Here is a 22,415-nt window from a genome sequence, read left to right on the forward strand (position 1 = left end):
ATATCTAAAGCACATAAAATAAAAATTTATATTATTTTACTTTTATTTTATTTTATTTTTAAATTATTCATATTTATTTAAAAGAAAAAAAAAGTAAAAAAAATAGGAGCGAGGACGAGGGCGGGGCAAGAGTACCCACAAGGACGAGTTAGATTGCCATGCCTAGTAAATATAGCCTATTTACCATTAAGTTTTTATTCCAAATAAAACAGAGTTTATATTTTAAAAATAAGATTTTAAATTCAAATAAGAAAATATAATTAAAAAAAAAGACTTTACTACGTAAAAGTTGTCAACCCAATTCCCTTACAGAAATTATAAGGGTGACCAAAAAAATATAACTTGATTTAATTACCAACATGGACATGAAGGTGTTACATCATAAATAATATGATATATAATTACTTTATTTCTCTTTACTGTTTTTTTTCTTCATATATTTGTGACACCCTTACTACCCCAACTTATATTGTAATAAAAATTTAAATTATGGTAACAGGGTTCACATAAGAAACTTCGATAATCACAATAATATAAATATAAAACATAAAACATAAGAGTTTTACAAATTGTTTTCAAAATAATATTACAATACCAAATGCATATAAATATTTCGTCCTAAAATCCTCTGCCCCGATGTCACAATATCAGAACATTTCCCAAAATAAAATGCTAGCATCTTATATGCCACTTGCAGCTGGATCCTCTCCACCTAAAATATCCACAATTTATACGGTGAGAAAAGAAAATATCTATATGCAAAGTACATTCAAACATATTACAAGATAATCTCATCATAACTCGTTATATAGTGTATACAGACGTATATATAAACATATTTCAATCCATCATTTAAGTCAATATCATAATTATTTAATATTTATAACTCATGTCAATCTCATAATCATTTCCACATACGTAATTCATGTCAATCCAACAATTAACACTATGCCAAGACCTCGCCACGTTTGACACAAGTGATACAGGTTAATTGCCTCACTCAACCCACACCAGACCAGGGGTCACGCCCTCCCTGTAGCATCACTTACCCAGGGGCCGTGCCGTCCCTCACCATTTTGGTGTGAGGAAACACAATCACATTACAATCAATACAATCTCTTGCAATTAACCCTATGCCAGGGCAGCCATGAACGACATAAGTGGTGGTGTTAACTGTCTTTCTCATCCCACACCATGCTAGGGTCACGCCTTCCCTGTAGCACCACTTATACAGGGCCGTGCCATCCTAGTCATTGATGTGAGACATCACAATCACATCCATATCACAACCATACAACATTTCAACTCATAATTCAACTTCTATCACTTACGCAATTTCATATGCATAACACATAAGACAACAAAATAGAGTTTACATACTCCTCAATCATTCTTAATAATTCCAACAAAATAAAGCAAGTTCATTAATATATAAATATGATACATGTCATATATTTATTGATTCAACACTCGACTTATTACATACTTAATACATCATATTATATTCCCTTAATTATAATTTATCTAAATTGTCCGTTAATGCAGTTCATTAATCCAATAATCCAAAAGTTCAATATTCCAAGGGTCAATAATTCAATGTTTAATAGTTCAATGGTCCAACCGTTCATGAGTCGCTTAGTTATAATATATATACAGATGATAATAGAGAAAATATAAATTAACTCCAGTAAAGGTGGCAGTGCCTCCTAGTTAGGAATCCATTTATATTTTCCAAATCATGTAATAAAAATATAACAAAGATGTACATTTTAGTCTTTTATCAAAAACGTTTAAATTATAAATTAATAGGAGGCTCAGCCTTCCATTCAGATAAATTAAACATGCTTCTGAGAAATTCTACCCAATACCCTCATGTATTCTACATATAAATAATCCTCTTTTCTCCCGTACCTGGATAAATAGTAACTTGGGCAGAACCTCCTCCTCTTTTTCTTAAATCGGAACCGGAACTAGGGCAGAATCTCCTCTCTTTCTTTCTCCCTTTCTATCTCTCTAGAATTTCCTTCTCTCTAGAATTATGAATTTTCAAAACCATAGGCCCCTATTTATAGAAATTTTGAAATTACTATGCACTATGTACTATTCATTAAAATAATATTATTTCATTATTATAATATTAAAGTTACTATGCACTATTCATTAAAATATTAGAATTAATTAAATTTTGAAACTTAATTCCGCAGCCCCCCTTCGGTTCCGCAGCCTTCAATTATGCATATGAATAGTAAAATACTATTCATAAATACGTATACATGAATAGTAAAATACATATACGTAAATAGTAAAATACGTATATGTAAATAGTAAAATACGTATATAAAAATACGGTAACTCTTCTAATAATTCCAATACATAAAAAAATAAAATTTTGGAATGTTACACTACTTCCCTCCTTTTAGAAATTTTGTCCCCGAAATTACCTGATGCAAATAAAAATGGATATGAAGCTTTCATCTTCTCCTCTAATTCCCAAGTAGCACTTTCTGGTATAGCTCCTCCCCAAATAACCTTTACCAAAGGAATTTCTTTACCCCTAAGTTGCTTTACCATTCGATCCTCGACTCTCACCGGGGTAGCTTCCACCGTCAAGTTCTCCTTAACCTCAATATGATCCGACTCAATCACATGCGAAGGATCATGGATGTATTTTCGAAGTTGTGAAATATGAAAAACATCATGAAGATTTGACAGATTAGGAGGCAAAGCAATTTTGTAGGCAACATTGCCGACTCTTTTAAGAATTTGAAAAGGACCAATAAATCGAGGAGTAAGTTTTCTGGATTTTAATGCCCTACCAACCCCAGTCCACGGAGTGACTTTCAAGAATACATGATCACTTTCTTGAAATTCTAAATCTTTTCTTCTCCTGTCAGCATAACTTTTCTGTCTACTCTGAGCTGTCCTCATCCTATCCTGTATCAATTTAACTTTTTCAGTGGTTTGCTGCACAATTTCAGGTCCTAAGATGACATTGTCTCCAGGCTCACTCCAACACAAAGGAGTTCTACACTTCCTACCATACAAGGCTTCATAGGGTGCCATACCTATGCTAGAGTGGTAACTATTATTATAGGTAAACTCTATCAAAGGTAAAAGGCTATCCCAACTTCCTCCTTGGTCCAAAACACAGGCTCTAAGCAAATCCTCTAAAGACTGAATAGTCCTCTCAGTCTGACCATCAGTTTGAGGGTGGTATGCTGAACTAAGTCTCAGTTGGGTTCCCAAAGCTTGTTGTAGGCTCTCCCAAAATCTAGAGGTGAATCTAGGGTCTCTGTCTGAAATTATACTAGATGGTATACCATGTAATCTCACAATTTCATCAATATACAGTCTAGCTAATCTCTCCAGAGAATACCTAATGTTAATAGGTAAGAAATGTGCACTCTTGGTCAACCTATCAACTATAACCCAAATGGAGTCATGTCCTCGCCTAGTCCTAGGCAAAGCAACTACAAAATCCATGGAAATGCTATCCCACTTCCACTCGGGTATACTCAAAGGCTGAAGCAGTCCTGAAGGTTTTTGATGTTCTATCTTAGCCTTCTGACATACTAAACAGGCACTCACAAATTCAGCTATGTCTTTCTTCATCCTAGGCCACCAGAATATCTTTCTTAGGTCCTGATACATCTTCGTTGCTCCTGGATGAAAACTAAGCTTGCTCTTATGACCTTCCTCTAGTATCAGTCGTTTAAGTGTAGGGTTACTAGGCACACATACCCGATCTTTAAATCTTACCACTCCATCTGCACCCAAGGTAAATTCTTCTCCAATCCCTTGTCCTATATCCTTTCGTCTAGTCTCTAGAAATGGGTCTATTAACTGTGCTTCTCCAATTTCCTTTAACAACTCGCTAGTCACTCGAGTCATACCTAGTCTTACACTACTATGAGTCACTTCACAAGTCAAACTTAAGTCTCTAAATTGTGTCAAAAGATCCATCTCTCTAATCATAAGAGAAGACAAATGCAAAGATTTTCTACTCAAGGCATCAGCTACCACATTAGCTTTTCCTGGATGATAATTAAGATCAAAATCATAGTCCTTAAGGAACTCCAACCATCTCCTTTGTCTCATATTTAATTCTTTTTGATCAAATAAATACCTAAGACTCTTATGATCACTAAACACCTCAAATTTAGAACCATACAAATAATGTCTCCAAATCTTAAGTGTGAATACTACAGCTGCTAATTCAAGATCATGGGTGGGGTAATTCCTCTCATGTACCTTCAATTGTCTGGATGCATAAGATACGACCCTTCCTTCTTGCATTAACACTCCACCCAAACCCATCTTAGAAGCGTCACAGTAAACCACAAAAGTCTTACTAAGATCAGGCAATACTAAAACAGGTGCACTGGTCAATTTTTCCTTAAGGGTTTGGAAACTATCTTCACATTTACTATCCCAAACAAACACAACCCCTTTCCTAGTCAAATTTGTCAAAGGTAATACTAGCTTAGAGAATCCCTCTATGAATCTCCTATAGTATCCAGCTAATCCAAGGAAACTCCTAATCTCACTAACTGACTTAGGTGTCTCCCAATTCAACACAGCCTCAACCTTAGATGGATCTACTGCTATACCCCTACTCGAAATTACATGTCCTAAGAAACTCACTTCCTCCAGCCAAAAGTCACACTTGGGCAATTTAGCATAAAGTTGATTCTCCCTGAGAGTTTGTAGTACTACCCTTAAGTGTTCCTCATGTTCCTCTTTAGTCTTGGAATAAACTAGTATGTCATCTATAAAGACAACTACAAATTTATCCAAGTACGGATGAAGAATCCGATTCATGTAGTCCATAAAAATTGCAGGAGCATTTGTCACACCAAAAGGCATTACTAGATACTCATAGTGTCCATAGCGAGTTCTAAAGGCTGTCTTAGGTACATCATCTTTCTTAACTCTAATCTGGTGGTACCCTGATCTAAGATTAATTTTGCTAAACACACAAGCACCTACCAACTGATCCATAAGATCATCTATCCTAGGCAATGGATATTTGTTTTTAATGGTCACTTTGTTCAACTGGCGATAATCCACACACAATCTCATGCTACCATCCTTCTTTTTGACTAAGAGTACGGGTGCTCCCCAAGGTGATACACTGGGTCTCACAAACCCCTTCTCCAACAAGTCTTCTATTTGCTTTTTCAATTCCACTAATTCTATGGGTGACATCCTATAAGGTGCAATAGAAATAGGTCCTGCTCCTGGAACTAAATCTATGGAAAATTCTACCTCTCTTCTAGGTGGTAAACTAAACACTTCAGAAAAGACATCCGAAAAGTCACACACAACAGGCAGTTCATTTATCAGAACATTTTTCTCAGAATTTAAAGAAGCTAACAACATGTATACTTGGGCATCCTCTTGCATAGATACCTTAACTTGGTTGGCAGTCAAATAATCCTTACTCACTTTCTCAACAGGTTCACCAAAAACAATAGATTTACAAGCACAGTTCAAAAGGACATGATTGGAAGATAACCAGTCCATACCCAGAATAACATCTAGTTGACTTAGAGGTAAACAAATTAAGTCAACCAGGAAATCTCTACCTTCAATAATCAGAGGACATTTTGGACAGACATTAGAAGTAATTACAGAACCATTAGTGGGTGTTTCGACAATTAACTCAAAAGATAAGGAAGAGACAGGTAATTTTAACTTAGACACACATGCATGTGATATAAAAGAGTGAGTCGCACCAGAATCATATAAAACGGTTAAAGGAGTTCCATTAATGAAACACATACCCTGAATTAAGTCTTCGGATTGAGTAGCTTCAGCACTACTCAAAGCAAATACTCTTCCTGTGGTTCGAGGTTTGCTAGCGCTCCCTCCAGCCTCTGTTATTTCTTTCTTACTCTGAGGGCATTCACTAGCTTTATGTCCCTCTGCTTTACATTTGAAGCATATCATTATCCTTTGCATCCGACAATCAACTGCCCTATGACCTGGCTTTCCACATTTAAAACAGTTGTTGTGTGGAACAAAACCCACACTTCCCCTTCCAGAAGTCTGGCTAACCATTGGAACTTGGCTTCTTTGTTGCGTAGAACCTTGATGATTCACCTTAGAACTTGAGTCCCCTGCAAACTTGGTATAAGGTTTATTCTTATTAGCTGAACCAAACTTAGTATTTCTCATCGGTCCTCCACTCTTATAATGAGTTACCCTAGCTCGGTTGTCCTCATCAAATACTCTGCACTTGTTTACCAATTCATGGTAGTGAGTAATCCCTTGATAATTGAACACTTGTTTGATCTCAGGGCGAAGACCGCTCACAAACTTCACGCATTTGTCCTCCTCATTGTCTACACCATCATACATAGGGCAGAATCTAACCAAGTCTTCAAATTTAGTCACGTATTCAGCCACAGAATTCTCTCCTTGTTTCAATTCAAGGAATTCCACCTGTTTCTTATGTCTTACATCTCGGGGAAAATATTTCTCCAAGAACAGCCGCTTGAAGTTATCCCAGTTTACTTGAGTTCCCGCAGCCATCATTCTTTGCAAAGCACCTTGCCACCAGATGCCAGCCTCTCCAGAAAGCATAAAAACGGCCAAAGTTACCTTCTGTATCAAAGGACATCCCATAGCTTGGAATATCTTTTCAATTTCAAAAATCCAATCAGCAGCTCCATCAGGATTATAGCCTCCACGAAAGCTTGGCGGATTATTTCGCTGAAATCTCTCTAGCCAATCTATCTCTGGTCGTTGGTTCAGATTACCAATAGCCTGAGCCATCGCTTGCAGAGCATCGGCGATTGCACGATCATTTCTACCTCCTGCCATTGTTTTTCTGTTTTTCTCCCCCCAAAAAGTTAATAATCATACTCTAAAACAATTAACTCAATCAATCGTCATATTATCAATAAGTTCAATAATCAATTTTACCATATCATTCATCTACCAAACAAGCACAGTAGACTCATAACTCACGGTCGATTGAATCGACCTGCTCTGATACCACTAAATGTGACACCCTTACTACCCCAACTTATATTGTAATAAAAATTTAAATTATGGTAACAGGGTTCACATAAGAAACTTCGATAATCACAATAATATAAATATAAAACATAAAACATAAGAGTTTTACAAATTGTTTTCAAAATAATATTACAATACCAAATGCATATAAATATTTCGTCCTAAAATCCTCTGCCCCGATGTCACAATATCAGAACATTTCCCAAAATAAAATGCTAGCATCTTATATGCCACTTGCAGCTGGATCCTCTCCACCTAAAATATCCACAATTTATACGGTGAGAAAAGAAAATATCTATATGCAAAGTACATTCAAACATATTACAAGATAATCTCATCATAACTCGTTATATAGTGTATACAGACGTATATATAAACATATTTCAATCCATCATTTAAGTCAATATCATAATTATTTAATATTTATAACTCATGTCAATCTCATAATCATTTCCACATACGTAATTCATGTCAATCCAACAATTAACACTATGCCAAGACCTCGCCACGTTTGACACAAGTGATACAGGTTAATTGCCTCACTCAACCCACACCAGACCAGGGGTCACGCCCTCCCTGTAGCATCACTTACCCAGGGGTCGTGCCGTCCCTCACCATTTTGGTGTGAGGAAACACAATCACATTACAATCAATACAATCTCTTGCAATTAACCCTATGCCAGGGCAGCCATGAACGACATAAGTGGTGGTGTTAACTGTCTTTCTCATCCCACACCATGCTAGGGTCACGCCTTCCCTGTAGCACCACTTATACAGGGCCGTGCCATCCTAGTCATTGATGTGAGACATCACAATCACATCCATATCACAACCATACAACATTTCAACTCATAATTCAACTTCTATCACTTACGCAATTTCATATGCATAACACATAAGACAACAAAATAGAGTTTACATACTCCTCAATCATTCTTAATAATTCCAACAAAATAAAGCAAGTTCATTAATATATAAATATGATACATGTCATATATTTATTGATTCAACACTCGACTTATTACATACTTAATACATCATATTATATTCCCTTAATTATAATTTATCTAAATTGTCCGTTAATGCAGTTCATTAATCCAATAATCCAAAAGTTCAATATTCCAAGGGTCAATAATTCAATGTTTAATAGTTCAATGGTCCAACCGTTCATGAGTCGCTTAGTTATAATATATATACAGATGATAATAGAGAAAATATAAATTAACTCCAGTAAAGGTGGCAGTGCCTCCTAGTTAGGAATCCATTTATATTTTCCAAATCATGTAATAAAAATATAACAAAGATGTACATTTTAGTCTTTTATCAAAAACGTTTAAATTATAAATTAATAGGAGGCTCAGCCTTCCATTCAGATAAATTAAACAGAGAAATTCTACCCAATACCCTCATGTATTCTACATATAAATAATCCTCTTTTCTCCCGTACCTGGATAAATAGTAACTTGGGCAGAACCTCCTCCTCTTTTTCTTAAATCGGAACCGGAACTAGGGCAGAATCTCCTCTCTTTCTTTCTCCCTTTCTATCTCTCTAGAATTTCCTTCTCTCTAGAATTATGAATTTTCAAAACCATAGGCCCCTATTTATAGAAATTTTGAAATTACTATGCACTATGTACTATTCATTAAAATAATATTATTTCATTATTATAATATTAAAGTTACTATGCACTATTCATTAAAATATTAGAATTAATTAAATTTTGAAACTTAATTCCGCAGCCCCCTTCGGTTCCGCAGCCTTCAATTATGCATATGAATAGTAAAATACTATTCATAAATACGTATACATGAATAGTAAAATACATATACGTAAATAGTAAAATACGTATATGTAAATAGTAAAATACGTATATAAAAATACGGTAACTCTTCTAATAATTTCAATACATAAAAAAAATAAAATTTTGGAATGTTACAATATTGGTTCTCAAAAAATGTTGTATCAAATTCAAAAGGAACAATAAAAGTTTTTTTTTTCTATTGTACAAAAAAAAAATTGTACATCTCTAATTTTACACCCATTTTATAACCTTTTGTTTCTCTCTCTCCTTTTTTTTTATTATTTATTACATTGTTTATTATGTTTATCATTTTGTGTATCTCTTTGATTTACTTTTATAGTTTCATTTGTATTCTCATTTGGAGAGTTGGAGTGTATATATACAACCTATCCGGTATCGAATGTCCATCTTTTTGGACACACGCACTAAGATACATTAGCAAATTTATAATTCAACTCGGTTAATTATTGTGACCCAAAAAATTAAAGAAAGTTCTTTTGAATGTTTGAAATTCTAAGTGGATATTGTATGCTTTGACCAACCTAACATGATAAGTGAATGAGTAATACTAACAAACACTGTTACACAGAAATGTGTAAAGTTTTTCTAAAACTTAGAAATTATGCAAAGAAAAAAGAGATGAATATCAAAACCCCACATCCATTCCTTGTTTAAGGATTTAATATTGGGCTTTAGAACTTAGAATGTATCAAAGGCACGTGATTAGAACGGCAAAACTGGTCATTCAAATGGGAGAATTTGACATCATGGTTATATATATATATATATATAAAGGAAAGTAGATAATCAATTCACGAAACAAGGAAGCAGCCTAGGAAATAAGTGAATTTAAGCAACTCTGCAAACACAAGCACATCTTCTTCTTCACGGTATTGGTCCTATTGGAGTCGTACATGACCACTTCACCTTCGCGAATCTATATATAATTTTTCTTTGCTTTGATCCAATGACTCATCCAAGGGACTTACTTTTCAAAGTATATGTTAAGGGAAAAAAAAAAAAAAAAAAAGAAGGTACAATATTACCGAAAAAGAAATTCATGATAAATCTGATAAGTATTCATTTCCATCGTCATACAAAAACCACGTCACATATATATCTTTTCTCTTTTACGTTTCAGCTCATTTCGTCACACAAAAACCATATGTCACGTATATCTTTTCTCTTTTAAATTTCAGTTCATTTTTCTTTAGGGCTTATAACGCACCCTTATAAATTAGAATGTTCTGATACAACCAATATTTTAGATTAAAAAACTACTTAAAGAATGAGTTTTTTTTTCTTTATTTTTTCTTTTATACTAAGTAATGTTTTCTTGATAAATAGATAACTTAAGTAATTAATTTATTATTTCTTCTCATCAAATACTAGTTTAAGTATTTTGAATCATTTTGTAGAAATTAAAATAATTTTGAAAAAAATATAATAAGATTCTATTTGTTGGAACAGAGAAAGATTTTGTGAATTTTTTATTCAACTTAATCTTCATAATTTACACACAAATATGTAGAATTTCAATTTATCATGACTCAATATATAAAAAAATATCTTTAGTAAATTCAAATATTTTTATATATATTAAGGATTTTAAGAAAATATATATTCAAATGAAAAAGATAAACGTCTTAAGAATCAAATTATTCTAAAATACAAAATGTTTACTTATTAAAAAAAATAGTTCCAAAATTCTTTAAATATATTAGTGTATGGTAGAATTTCTCTTTTCTTTATTATTCGTTACTTCAATTAATGATGACTTTTGAAATCTTATTTATTAAATTTCATATTTTAAAAAATTGATAACAACTAAACTATATTATTTATTGTGTGGTTTTATTAATTTGTTAGTGTGAGTGATTATATCATATCGATCCAATTTGAGTTATTAAATAGAGTAAACTAGATTTTTTTATTTATTTTTTAAATTTAATTTAGTCCCACTATTTTTAAATAGTTTAATTTGATTTTTAATTTTCTAAAAAATCTTAATATTGTCTTTTTGGCCAAATTAACACTAATAACATTAATGAAATCAGATAAAATGATAAATATCAGATTTTAAGCACTAAAAACTATTAAGGACTAAAAAATTAATATTGTATTTTTTAGTCTCTATACTTTAAGATATAAATTAAAAGATTAAAAAAATTGTAAGTTTAAGGACTAAAAAATATATATTAAACTATATGGACTAAAAATGATTGAAAAAAATAAGTATATATATTGAAAATGTATATTTTAAACTATTAATAACTAAAAAATAAAGTAAGTAAAATTATAAAATCTAAAAATGTATTTTAACCAATAAGTAATTATGACACATATGTTTATTGTAAAAATAAATTAAATCTGTAACGCCCGATTTATATAATAATAATTATATATTTTCTTATATAATATTTTCACAATTATATCGTTAACAATACTTTTTTTTTTAATAAAGATAAAGGTAAAGAACAATCATATTTTGTGAGTTTAATACATGATATATCGTTCTAAAATATTTATAATAATGTATTATTTTACACAATATATTTTTCTTTCACTTTTATTACAATATTTACATTGATAGTGAAAATAAATTTACAAAAATTGTAATAGATTCATCAAATAGCCTCCACATTCCAATTCTTTTCAAGGAATACCACAGCTATATCAACTGCAAAATGATCTGGAATCCAAAGTAGATCCATCTATTTTGTAATATATTTAATTTATAAAAACAAAGAAAAGAGAGGAGTAAGAACAATATCCAATAAATACAATAATTCAAAAGAATATAAAGAATTATTTATAATCAATATTAAACATATATATATATATATTTACAAATCATATATTAGATTTTCATGATGCAATAAAATTTGAATTATACTTGTAGTAACTAGTCAGGATAAATGAGCATCATCATAACATCAACCAGTAAAAGGATATTTCACCTTAATCAACAATAGGATATTTCACCTTCATTTCTTACTCATTTAAATCCCCAAGGTCAAACTTCCAGCTACAAATAATTCAAACTTTATCTTCTATGGCCATAAAACAATATTTATTTTCATAAATACGTGAAGAAATAACAACAAAACGAGTCCAAGATATCACAACTATAACATAGTTGATTATAAATATATTTACAATAAATATATCTATGTAAAAAGAATATATTAAGAATACCAATGATATAAATAAAAATGACAATCATTATAAAATAATTAAACAATATAAAAGATGAACACCTTAATAATGTTAAGCAAATAAATGAGGTTAGGGACACCCCACTAAATAAATATACATAAAAAATAACATAAAAATAGTAGTAGACAAAATTTTAAAGAGATAAGGTTCTCCTCCCCCTTACCTGGATAAGTAGGAGCTAAAACTTGAGCAGAACCTCCCCCCTCTGGATTCCCTCTTTCTTTCCCTCTCTTTCCCTCTTTCTTTCTCTTTCTCTTTCTCTCTCTCTCTCTCTCTCTCTCTCTCTCTCTTTCTCTTTCTCTCTCTAAATTTCCACTTCTGGCTGTATGATTTTTTTCATAGCCCCCTGCCTCCTATTTATAGGCAATCTGACGCACCCAGAACGGCCCGTACTGATTTCGGAACGGCCCGTTCCGGAACGTTCAAATATGCGTAAAATTCTCAACTGGAACGACCCGTTCTAATATCGGAACGACCCGTTTTCAAAAAGCAGAACGGCCCGTTCTGAAACCAGAACGGCCCGTTCTCAATCTCAGCAGAACGACCCGTTCTCCCTCCGGAACGGCCCGTTCTCCTTGTTGGAACGGCCCGTTCTGGGCCCGTTCTCAACTTGAAATTTCAGTATATTTTTATTGCTTGGAACGGCCCGTTCCAATTTTGGAACAGCCCGTTCCAAGTTACCCTTTTACCCCTCAAACTTTAATAAAATTGCAAAAATGCCATTAATAATAAAATTATAAAAATACCCTTATTCCTTTATTAAAATTACAAAATGCCATTAATTACAAAAATACCTTTTTAAAAAAATTGGGGTGTTACAAAATCCAACTACTTTATATATAATTAAGAGTATTTTTAATATTTTTAAAATATAGGCACCCATGAGTATGGGTACCTGTCAGAACCTGAAAGATTTTGATCTTTTCCATGGATGGTTTGGACTTCCATTTGAAAATCTCATTGGTTAGAGAATGTCTGAAAACCAGACTAATTCCTAGTCAATAATTTTAGAAAAAAAGTTTGAAGGAGTCGCCATCGATGTTTTACCCAAAACATCGAAAAAAGAAAAGATTTTTGAAAAGTCAATTATGGTCTTAATAGCTAGAATTGGGTTCGAGAGTCGATTACATGTTGAAATGGTGTTAGGCACCCTACAACGCCTTATATTGGTATCCTATGATGAAATTGGCAAGATAGAGAATAAGAGTTTAAGTATTTAGTCCCCTTTATTGATGATTATTTACATACTTAATTTAAAATTATACAACTAATCTTAAGACGTCTACATGCTTGCTCTCATTTATAGTAATATTTTATAACAAATAATAAATGGTAGAGAAGAAAATTGATGGAAATACCTCTTGAATGGGCTTTTATAAAATGCTTCCAATATGATGGATATTAGGCATTTGGTCGCCTTACACACTACAATTCACCTCACAATCCTCAAGAAATACAAAAAGAGGAAGAAAAAGAAGATTTTGAGTTATCTAAGACTCTAATAAAGTTATTTTTGCTCCGCTTCAGGTCCTTGAGAATTGTGCACGAGGCTCGTATTTATATGTGTCAGGTTTGACTGGAACAACCCATTTTGGCTATTGGAATGGGGCATTCTAGATGAGTTTGTTATGAGCAAATTTTGAATCTAAAATGACCCGTTCTGGATTAAGAACGACTCATTTTAACCTAGGATTTTTAAGCCATTTTAGAAGTTTGGAACGTTCCGTTCTAAATTGGGAACGACCCATTCCGTGCTCCTAATTCAACTTTTTTTTGGTCTTTGGCCTTTTGATGTCGTCCTGGTCCATTTTGATGTTAATGGGTCATTTTGATGTCATGTTGGTTTGTTTTGATGTTGCATCGGGCCTTCTAGAACTCCTTTGTCTTGTGTTAAAGGTCCATTTCCTTGTTAGCATGTTCTGGATGAAATTAAGTGTTTATAGTACCTTATTATCGATGTTCGCCTCATTACTAAGTAAGTACTCATTTAATCCACGGGTACAAATTATATTAGAGAGGTCATTCAATCATCAGAAACTGTCAAGACCAAGACCCCTCGACAATCGGCACCCTTAGTAGTCAAAGGAATCATGCAACCCTTCGACAGTCGAAGAGATCATGTAACCCTTTGGCACTGTTGACAGCCAAAAGGATCACACAACCCTTCAACACTTTCGCCAATTGAAAGGATTGGAGACAAATAAACTCTTTCAAGAGTTTATAAGGTCGAATGAAATATGAAACCGCTCAATTATTTTAACCGATATGCTTAGGACTTAATCATGAGTATGGAATCAATTGTCGATATATTACCTAATTGGTAACCCTAACTTATGACTCATTGAGATTTGGATCTATTATGATCAATACAAATGGTTTATATTTCGAGATAAAGTTCAAAGAGTAAAGAAAAGTGAAGACATCGACAAGGAGTAAAAAAAAGTATCTTGTTACATGTAAACATACGAATAATAATAATAATAATAATAATAATAATAATAATAATAATAATAATAATAATAATAATAATAATAATAATAATAAATGAATGAATTATGCAAACTTGTTTTTAATCACATTCTATTTCTTGTATAATTTAGACTAATTTACACCTTGCCTTTTGCGATAGAGAAGGAGGTGATCTCTTAACAAAATATTTTTATAATTATTTGTCAATTTAAATTAATAAAATAAAGTATTATATAATTTTAATTTCTTTTAAATATTTATAAACTTGATTTTAATATTAAAATTTTTAATTTAACAGTTTAATTATTTAAATTTAATATAAAATACGAATTAAATAGAATAAATTTTCGCAAACTTACTTTTAATATAAGTAGATTTCTTTTAATATAATAATATTTAGCTGTAAAATAAAGTCCAGATTATAAAGGCCTTCGCTACAAATGTTGTATAAATCGGCCATGTGAATCAACCGGTGCAATAAAAGAAGAGATAAAAAAAAAAAAGATAGTTGTTGCATGCAACATTTTTTCTGCATATATTTTTTAAATTATAATATTAAAAGTAGTCACTAATTTGTATATACAACATCAATATTCTTCTTTTAATATAATTTATTGCATTCATAAAATTAAGATTTCGACTTTAAATACTTTACTAACGAGCATAAATCAATACTTCTTCTAGATTATAAATAAAAAAATACTTAAAATTTTCTAACTGAACTTTAAACAAATTTCAATCAAATATATTTTATTTAATATTTTTAATCTAAAAATATTTCTATAATAATAAGTGAGAGTATTATCTATCATAAATGTGATTAAAAATATTTTAAAATTATAATATATATTTTATATAAAATTATAAAAATTAAATATAATTAATAAAATTTATTAATCTATATAAAATTAATTATTTTTATTTATATATAAATCTAAATATTGAGAGATCATGTCAACTAAAGTTAGTTAACATTTTGTTAGACATAAGCTAAAAAAATATAATAATTTTTTATTTTTATAAAATAATTTTGAAATTTTTTATTATATTTTCTTTTACTTTTATTCCTCAATCTGTATTAATTGTAATGTGTAGATAATTGAAAGTTAAAAAAACTTTGTATAGACGATTACCTCTTATTTATAATGCACCGGTCAAGCGCACCCATACCACCTTTCCAACCAGACATATGACAGATAACCCGATTATTTAATGTAGGAACTAACCGGCCGGTAGTAACCAAGACCCTTTAATGTAACTATTCAGACCATTGATGCAAGCATCTGGTTGGTATTTTTGAAAATTTCTAAATTTTATAGATCTATTTTATAAGAGTGGATTGATTAATTGATCTATTTTTTTATAAAATAGATTAATTTAATTTTTTTAAAAAATATAGATTAATTTTTTAAAATTAAATCAATTTGATATAATATTATTATTTATTTAATATTCATATAAATCAATTTTTTTTTAAATTAAATCAAACCAAATTGACTTATTTTGTAAAAATGAATTAGATAATTAAGTCGATTTTACTAAGTGTATTGATTTAAAAAAAATTCAAAATAGATCATTTTTTTTTTAATACAAATCAGTTTAATTATAGATCATTGATTTAGATTGGTTTATACATTTTGCACACTCCTATCTCGATTCTCTGTTGCTCCCTCTAACAAAAATTCAACCGTACCATCCTTTAGAGGCTTAGATTTAAAATAATAATAATAGATATTATTGTTATTATTATGCAAAAACTTAATATTCTTTTCATATTTAAATATAAAAGTAAATTTTTCTATTTAAATATCTAAAATTTTCAAATATTTAATCAACATCCATTGGCTTCCTATCATTATATTATATTGTATTATATCTAAAGAGAATAGGTATTGTATGAACTGGTTTTGATTTTCATTTTTATCAAGACTATTTTTTATTTATTGAAATTCATGTCTTTTTTCTATTTTTTTTTATCTTGATTGAAAATGGACTGATATTTTTTGAAATTAAATCCATTCTATATAGTGCGATCATTTAATCAAGCCGAATTGATCTATTTTATAAAAATAAATCGAGTAATTGAATCAGTTTTACAAAGTAAATTAATTCAAAAAAAAATTTAAATTTGATCAATTTTTTAATACAAATCGATTTAATTATAGATTATCGATTCTTATTAGTTTATATTTTTTGCACCCCCTATCCCGATTCTCTACTATTCTCTCTAACAAAAATTTAACTGTACCATCCTTTAAAAACTTAGATTTAAAATAATAATAATAATTACACCCAAATTTAATATACTTTTCATATTTAAATATATAAAAAATTATATTTAAATACCAAAAATTTTCAATTATTTAAACAACAACCATCATTTCTTTCTATTTCACTTCCTATCATTATATTATATTATATCTAAAGAGAATAGGTATTTATCAACTCTTTTTGGTTTTCATTTTAATTAAGACTATTTTTATTAATATCGATGTCTTTTTTCTCATATTATTTTTTTTTGGCTAAAACTCTATTTTGGTCCCTTATATTAATTGTTTGTTTCAATTTAGTCCCACTTTTATTTTTGTTTCAATTTGGTCCCAAACTAATTAATTGGTTTCAATTTAGTCCCAAATTAATTAATTGATTTCAATGTGGGACTTCCGTCCAAATTATTTAAACGAAGTTAACTTTTTGCCACGTGGATGCAACGTAGATGCATACGTGGATTCCACGTGGATGACATTTTTTGAAAACACCTGGACCCGGAACGGCCCGTTCTGAAACTAGAACGGGCCGTTCTGGTTGCACTTTTGGTGTGTTAATTTTGAAACTGAAACGGGCCGTTCCAGATGCAAAAAATTAAACACCACCAGTGCAGCAGAACGGGCCATTCAGATCGGGCTGTTCTGGATTAAGAACGGCCCGTTCCAAAACTGATGTGTTTTTGATCGCTCAAGTATTATAATTATGCAATTTTGATCCCTAAGGTTTTAATTTTGTAATTTCAGTCCTTAAATAATATATATTAATATATTTTTACAAAAATATAAATATATAAGATCAGATATATATTTCTAATTAATATACTTATATTTTTGTAAAAGTATATTAATATATAACAAGTTATATTTATCAAATTATTAGTTTATCTATAAATATATTAATAATATTATTGATATAATATCGAAAATTATAATATACGTTAATTTAAATAGATAAATAATTGTTTAATTTTAAAACATTATATATATATATATATTAAAATTATTAATTTTTAATGGGAGAAACTAAAATCGTACTATTATGATATTCGAGGGACTAAAATTGTTCAATTAAAAATTGAAAGACCAAAATCGCCCAATTGCAATTCTTTAAGGACTAAAATTACCCAATTAAAATCTCGGGGATCAAAACTGCACAATTGTAATACTTGAGGGATAAAAAATGCAACTAAATAGAGTAATTTTTTTTTCTCTTTCTGTTTGAAGAAATATTTAAGTACCACTTTATAATTTTTTGTAACTTATTTAAATTTAGAGGAATAAAATGATAAAAATTAATAAGATAAACATAATAAAAAAAATATTAATATATTTATTTTATTAGATATAAGAACATAATTAAAATATAATTAATGTACTAATCGTACTTCGCACCCGGGCTCCTAGCCCGGATTAGTGTTGCAAATAAGTAATCCCGGGCACGCGGTGCATGACGTCAGCCCGACATTTGAGCGAATCATACCTGATTCCGAGGATCTCGTCCCAGACCAGATCCGCCCTTCAATTATATCATATCATATCATGATATATCTTATCTCAAGCCCAAAAGCCCAAGGCAAACCTAGATCACCTCAAGGTACGTGCATTATATATATGAGACTATTACTCATGCAAACCCTAACTTTGGCATCGGAGTCTCTTTTGCAGGTACGTCCCCCATCTTGGAGCACTAATACATCAGCAAAGGAGGCTCACCGATCTTACCCGGCGGATCAGCTCTACAGCAGATTTTCGGTAAGAACAATTAATAATATATATTTTATAGAATTATTAATATTTTATATATAAAAAAAAGGATGAAACCGGAACGACCCGTTTTGAAACCGGAACGAACCGTTCTGGTTGCACTTTTGTGTGTTAATTTTACACCTGGAACGGGCCGTTCCGGATGCAAAATTAACACACCAAAAGTGGAACCAGAACGGGCCGTTCCGATTTCAGAACGGGACGTTCTGGGTCCAGGTGTTTTCAAAAAAAATTGTCATCCACGAAGCATCCACGTATGCATCTACGTGGCATCCACGTGGCCAAAAGTTAACTCCGTTTAAATAATTTGGACGGAAGTCCCAAATTGAAACCAAATATATTTGGGACCAAATTGAAACCAATTAATTTATTTGGGACTAAATTGAAACCCAAAATAAAAGTGAGACTAAATTGAAACAAAAAATTAATATAAGGGACTAAAATAGGATTTTAGCCTATTTTTTTTTTATCTTGATTGAAATTGTTTTTTTTAAACTACTTTCGATATAATCATTTTTCACGTTTTGTAAGTACTCTTATTATTTTAATTTATTTTATTTTATTTTATTTTTTAGGCAAAGAAAAAATATATTAAAAAAGAGTTCAAAGGGGTACTCTAACCCATAATACACAAGGTTAACTTCAAAAACCTTAGACATAGATATATGAAACTAAACAAAAATACCAGCCACCCAGTGAGTACAATCAAGTGCTTGGACAACTGTTACTATACATTGTAACTCTCGAAACCAAGTAGTGAGCTCAATGACAATAGCATCTGAAACGATAGATTATGACATTTATACCTTTTCGCTTTTATTTACCTCTCTGTTAAATATAATTTTGGAGTCCAAATGACATTTTCCTTATAACAAAGACAAGCGATCTTTCGTTAGTGCTAATGTAGTGGAGTGTTTGGACTTTAGACAGGATTTCACGAAACATTTTCGATTCGATCATCAATACGTCACCGGGTACCGTCTTGGAATCTTGATCTATCAGGGTTTTCATGACCACGAAATTGGCTATATCCACAATAATTAACGTGGGATCATCCTGGTCGAGTCCATTAAAGTCTTTATCGATAAGTGATGGGTGTCACAATCGAAATCGGTAAAAATTGAAATAAAATAAAATCGTTATTAATATTTATTTTAAGAAAATATTAAAAAAAATAAAAATAATCTTTGAAAACCAAATTCTAAGTTCGGGAGATAATTATGTATAACATCCTACGATATTCATAAAAAATGGTAATCTTTAATTAAATGTGTAATTTATGTTACTTTAAAATTATTTGTCTCACCCTTTAGAAAAACAAAATTAATTAGCTCTTATTTGTATATTAATTTATTTTTTAAATTTTATATTGAATAAATTTTATTATTCTTTAGAAAAGAGAAGAATAATATTTTTGATCTTTTGAGTCGATTAGAGTGAATTCCTACTTCTAAGTATTTTTAAGTGTAATGAAAAAATTAGACTTATGTAATTCTTTAAGTAGAAAATATTTGGGAATTGATATTTTTAATTTTAATTATTTTATTAAGAATTATTTCAATAACCAAACAAGAAGAAGATCTAAAATGATTATTGTAGTTAAGTTTTTTCAATAATCAAATAGAAAAGAAATCCAAAATAATTATTACACTCAATTTTATTATCAAAAATATTATTTAATATTCAATAAGGTTTTAGTGATAATTAAATAAAAAGGAGATCTAAAATGATTATTACTATATTTTTATTAGTATTTATTTTTTAAGGCTATTTAATAATTTTGATAAGTTAATTTGCAATAATCAAATAGGAATAGGAGATCCAAAATGGTTATCACTAAAATCTAAATAGGAAAAAGATCTATAATAATAATGACTTATATTCATCATTAACAAACATTTAAACAAATACTTAAATACCTAATAATAATTTTTTTGAAGGGAAACTTAAATACCTAATATTATTGTTAGGCCTACTCGAAAACCGCATGGGTCGAAATAGTATATAAGATTTCTCGAAAAAATATTATGAAATCAACACCTGCCAATAACAGATGTCCGAGATCGAAGAAAATTATTTCGAGATTGAACAACGATATGCTCGAAAATTAGTGAAGTTGTGTGGGGTGCTTATGGTCATACTAAGGTAGTTATCAAGTCCAGGTCGAGAAGTCAATACACGTGGGAGAACGGTTATGAGAAGTTACAATTTAGAGCCACGTAATAAGCGTAGTGGATAGCGGTTATCCTATAGTGACCTACGTGCACGAAGTTAACCGTTGTTGATTGGCTCTATAAATTCAAAAGTTCCGCGTCTTTACAGAGGTCGGAAAACTCATACTAAAACAAGAATCTGAAGCACTCTCTGCCTGCGCATATGACTTTCGTGCAAGGAATCGTTTTTGGGTATGACTAATTCTCGGCCATTTTTCTTTTGCTTTTTAGGAGTAGAATTAGTGTAGTTCTCTCAGTTTATTTCTTTTAATCACGTAGTTATATCACTTTGGCATTGTAATTCTGGAACATTATGCAAGTTGAACCATGATTTGTATTGCAAATATCTCAATTATTCATTCTGTTCATCTTAGCATTTATGTGTATGAAAATTATTGCTTGTTAATTATTGAAGAATCTTTAGAAACAAGTAATCATTAATCTTCCTACTCCTCTTCTCGTTTTATAAAACTCAAAAACATCACATATCTAAATTAAAACGTTTATCGTGCTAGTTCATGTAAAAAGAATTCATAAAACAAATTCCACCGTAAACAAATTGGCACGCCCGGTGGGACACATTTAAATCACAAACAAAATTGGGCTAGTTTTAGGTATGCATGTTGCATGAGACTTAGGAGTGGAAGAACCGTGTCTACATCTAATAATCAGAAAGAAACAAACACGAACAATAATAATCATATAGATGTAGAACAAGCAAACCCTAACCCCGATAATGTGACTAATGTGCCCAAGGGGGCAGTATCTTCCCCTATGTTACTCGAAAATACAGCTAGGCAAACAAATGTGACTCAGGAACTAACAAACGTCACTAGGGAATATCCTTGGGGTATGCCACAGAATTGGCGAAATACCCAACCAGTACATGTCGAAATGCCAATACCTTTCTTAGGACCTAATCCACAAATGCACGTATCCCCACAAGGATACAATCCTGGACCAAATGGCCTGGGTTTTGTCATGCAATACCCATATCAACATGTAGGGACAAGCCAGGAAGGGTCTTTGATTCGACAGGGTAGTTACGTACCAACTGGTATTAGTAATCAAGCAATGATGGCTCTTCGACAACAGATGGACCATAGTAATCATGACATGGTCAATTTGTTGTCAACCCAAATGCATAATATTATGACTCCTCTGTATCAATTGATAAACAAAATAGGAAATAAATTAGGTGAGGGACCACCCTCGAGAGCCATGAGTGCAAATCTGAACGAAATGGAAAATCCAGATGGGAATGGAATTTTTCGACAAAACATAGGTCGACCTAATAGGAATCCCAATGGAAATATAGATCAAATAGTAGAAAGGATATTAAACAGACATGGATTCGATGTAGGTCGAAATGAACGTCCTTATTTTGTGTCAGCCTTCCCAGATTACGTAACTCAAGTAGAACTGCCTAGAGGAACAAAAGTCCCAAAGTTTTTGAAATTTGCGGGAGAATTAACTGAGTCAACACTCGAACATATAGCTAGGTATGTAGTCGAATGTGGGGATTTAGCGAACAATGAATATTTAAAGATGAAATATTTTCCAACTTCGTTGACTAAGCACGCTTTTACATGGTTCACAACCTTGCCCCCTAATTCGATACACACTTGGATTCAGTTAGATGGTAGTTTTCATGA

At 31.0% G+C, this 22,415-nt stretch overlaps 1 protein-coding gene and 1 long non-coding RNA gene across 2 annotated transcripts; both read right to left on the bottom strand.

Annotated features, from left to right (window-relative positions):
* Positions 1 to 542: 542 nt before the first annotated feature.
* On the bottom strand, positions 543 to 2,852 carry LOC145949394 (uncharacterized). The gene is made up of 2 exons (XR_014427607.1): positions 1,912 to 2,852; positions 543 to 712 (listed from the first exon to the last, which is right to left on the bottom strand). It is a non-coding gene; the product is annotated as an uncharacterized LOC145949394 (long non-coding RNA).
* Positions 2,853 to 3,422: 570 nt separating this feature from the next.
* On the bottom strand, positions 3,423 to 8,758 carry LOC145958812 (uncharacterized). The gene is made up of 6 exons (XM_083076358.1): positions 8,474 to 8,758; positions 5,589 to 7,281; positions 5,162 to 5,294; positions 4,428 to 4,696; positions 3,742 to 3,917; positions 3,423 to 3,470 (listed from the first exon to the last, which is right to left on the bottom strand). Exons 2-6 carry the CDS (start codon positions 6,826 to 6,828, stop codon positions 3,423 to 3,425), a joined length of 1,866 nt encoding a protein of 621 aa, XP_082932484.1. The 5' UTR covers positions 6,829 to 7,281; positions 8,474 to 8,758.
* Positions 8,759 to 22,415: the final 13,657 nt, after the last annotated feature.

Source organism: Cajanus cajan, chromosome 6 (genome assembly GCF_000230855.2).
Source record: "Cajanus cajan strain Asha chromosome 6, NIPB_CcT2T_4, whole genome shotgun sequence".
Lineage (NCBI taxonomy): Eukaryota > Viridiplantae > Streptophyta > Magnoliopsida > Fabales > Fabaceae > Cajanus > Cajanus cajan.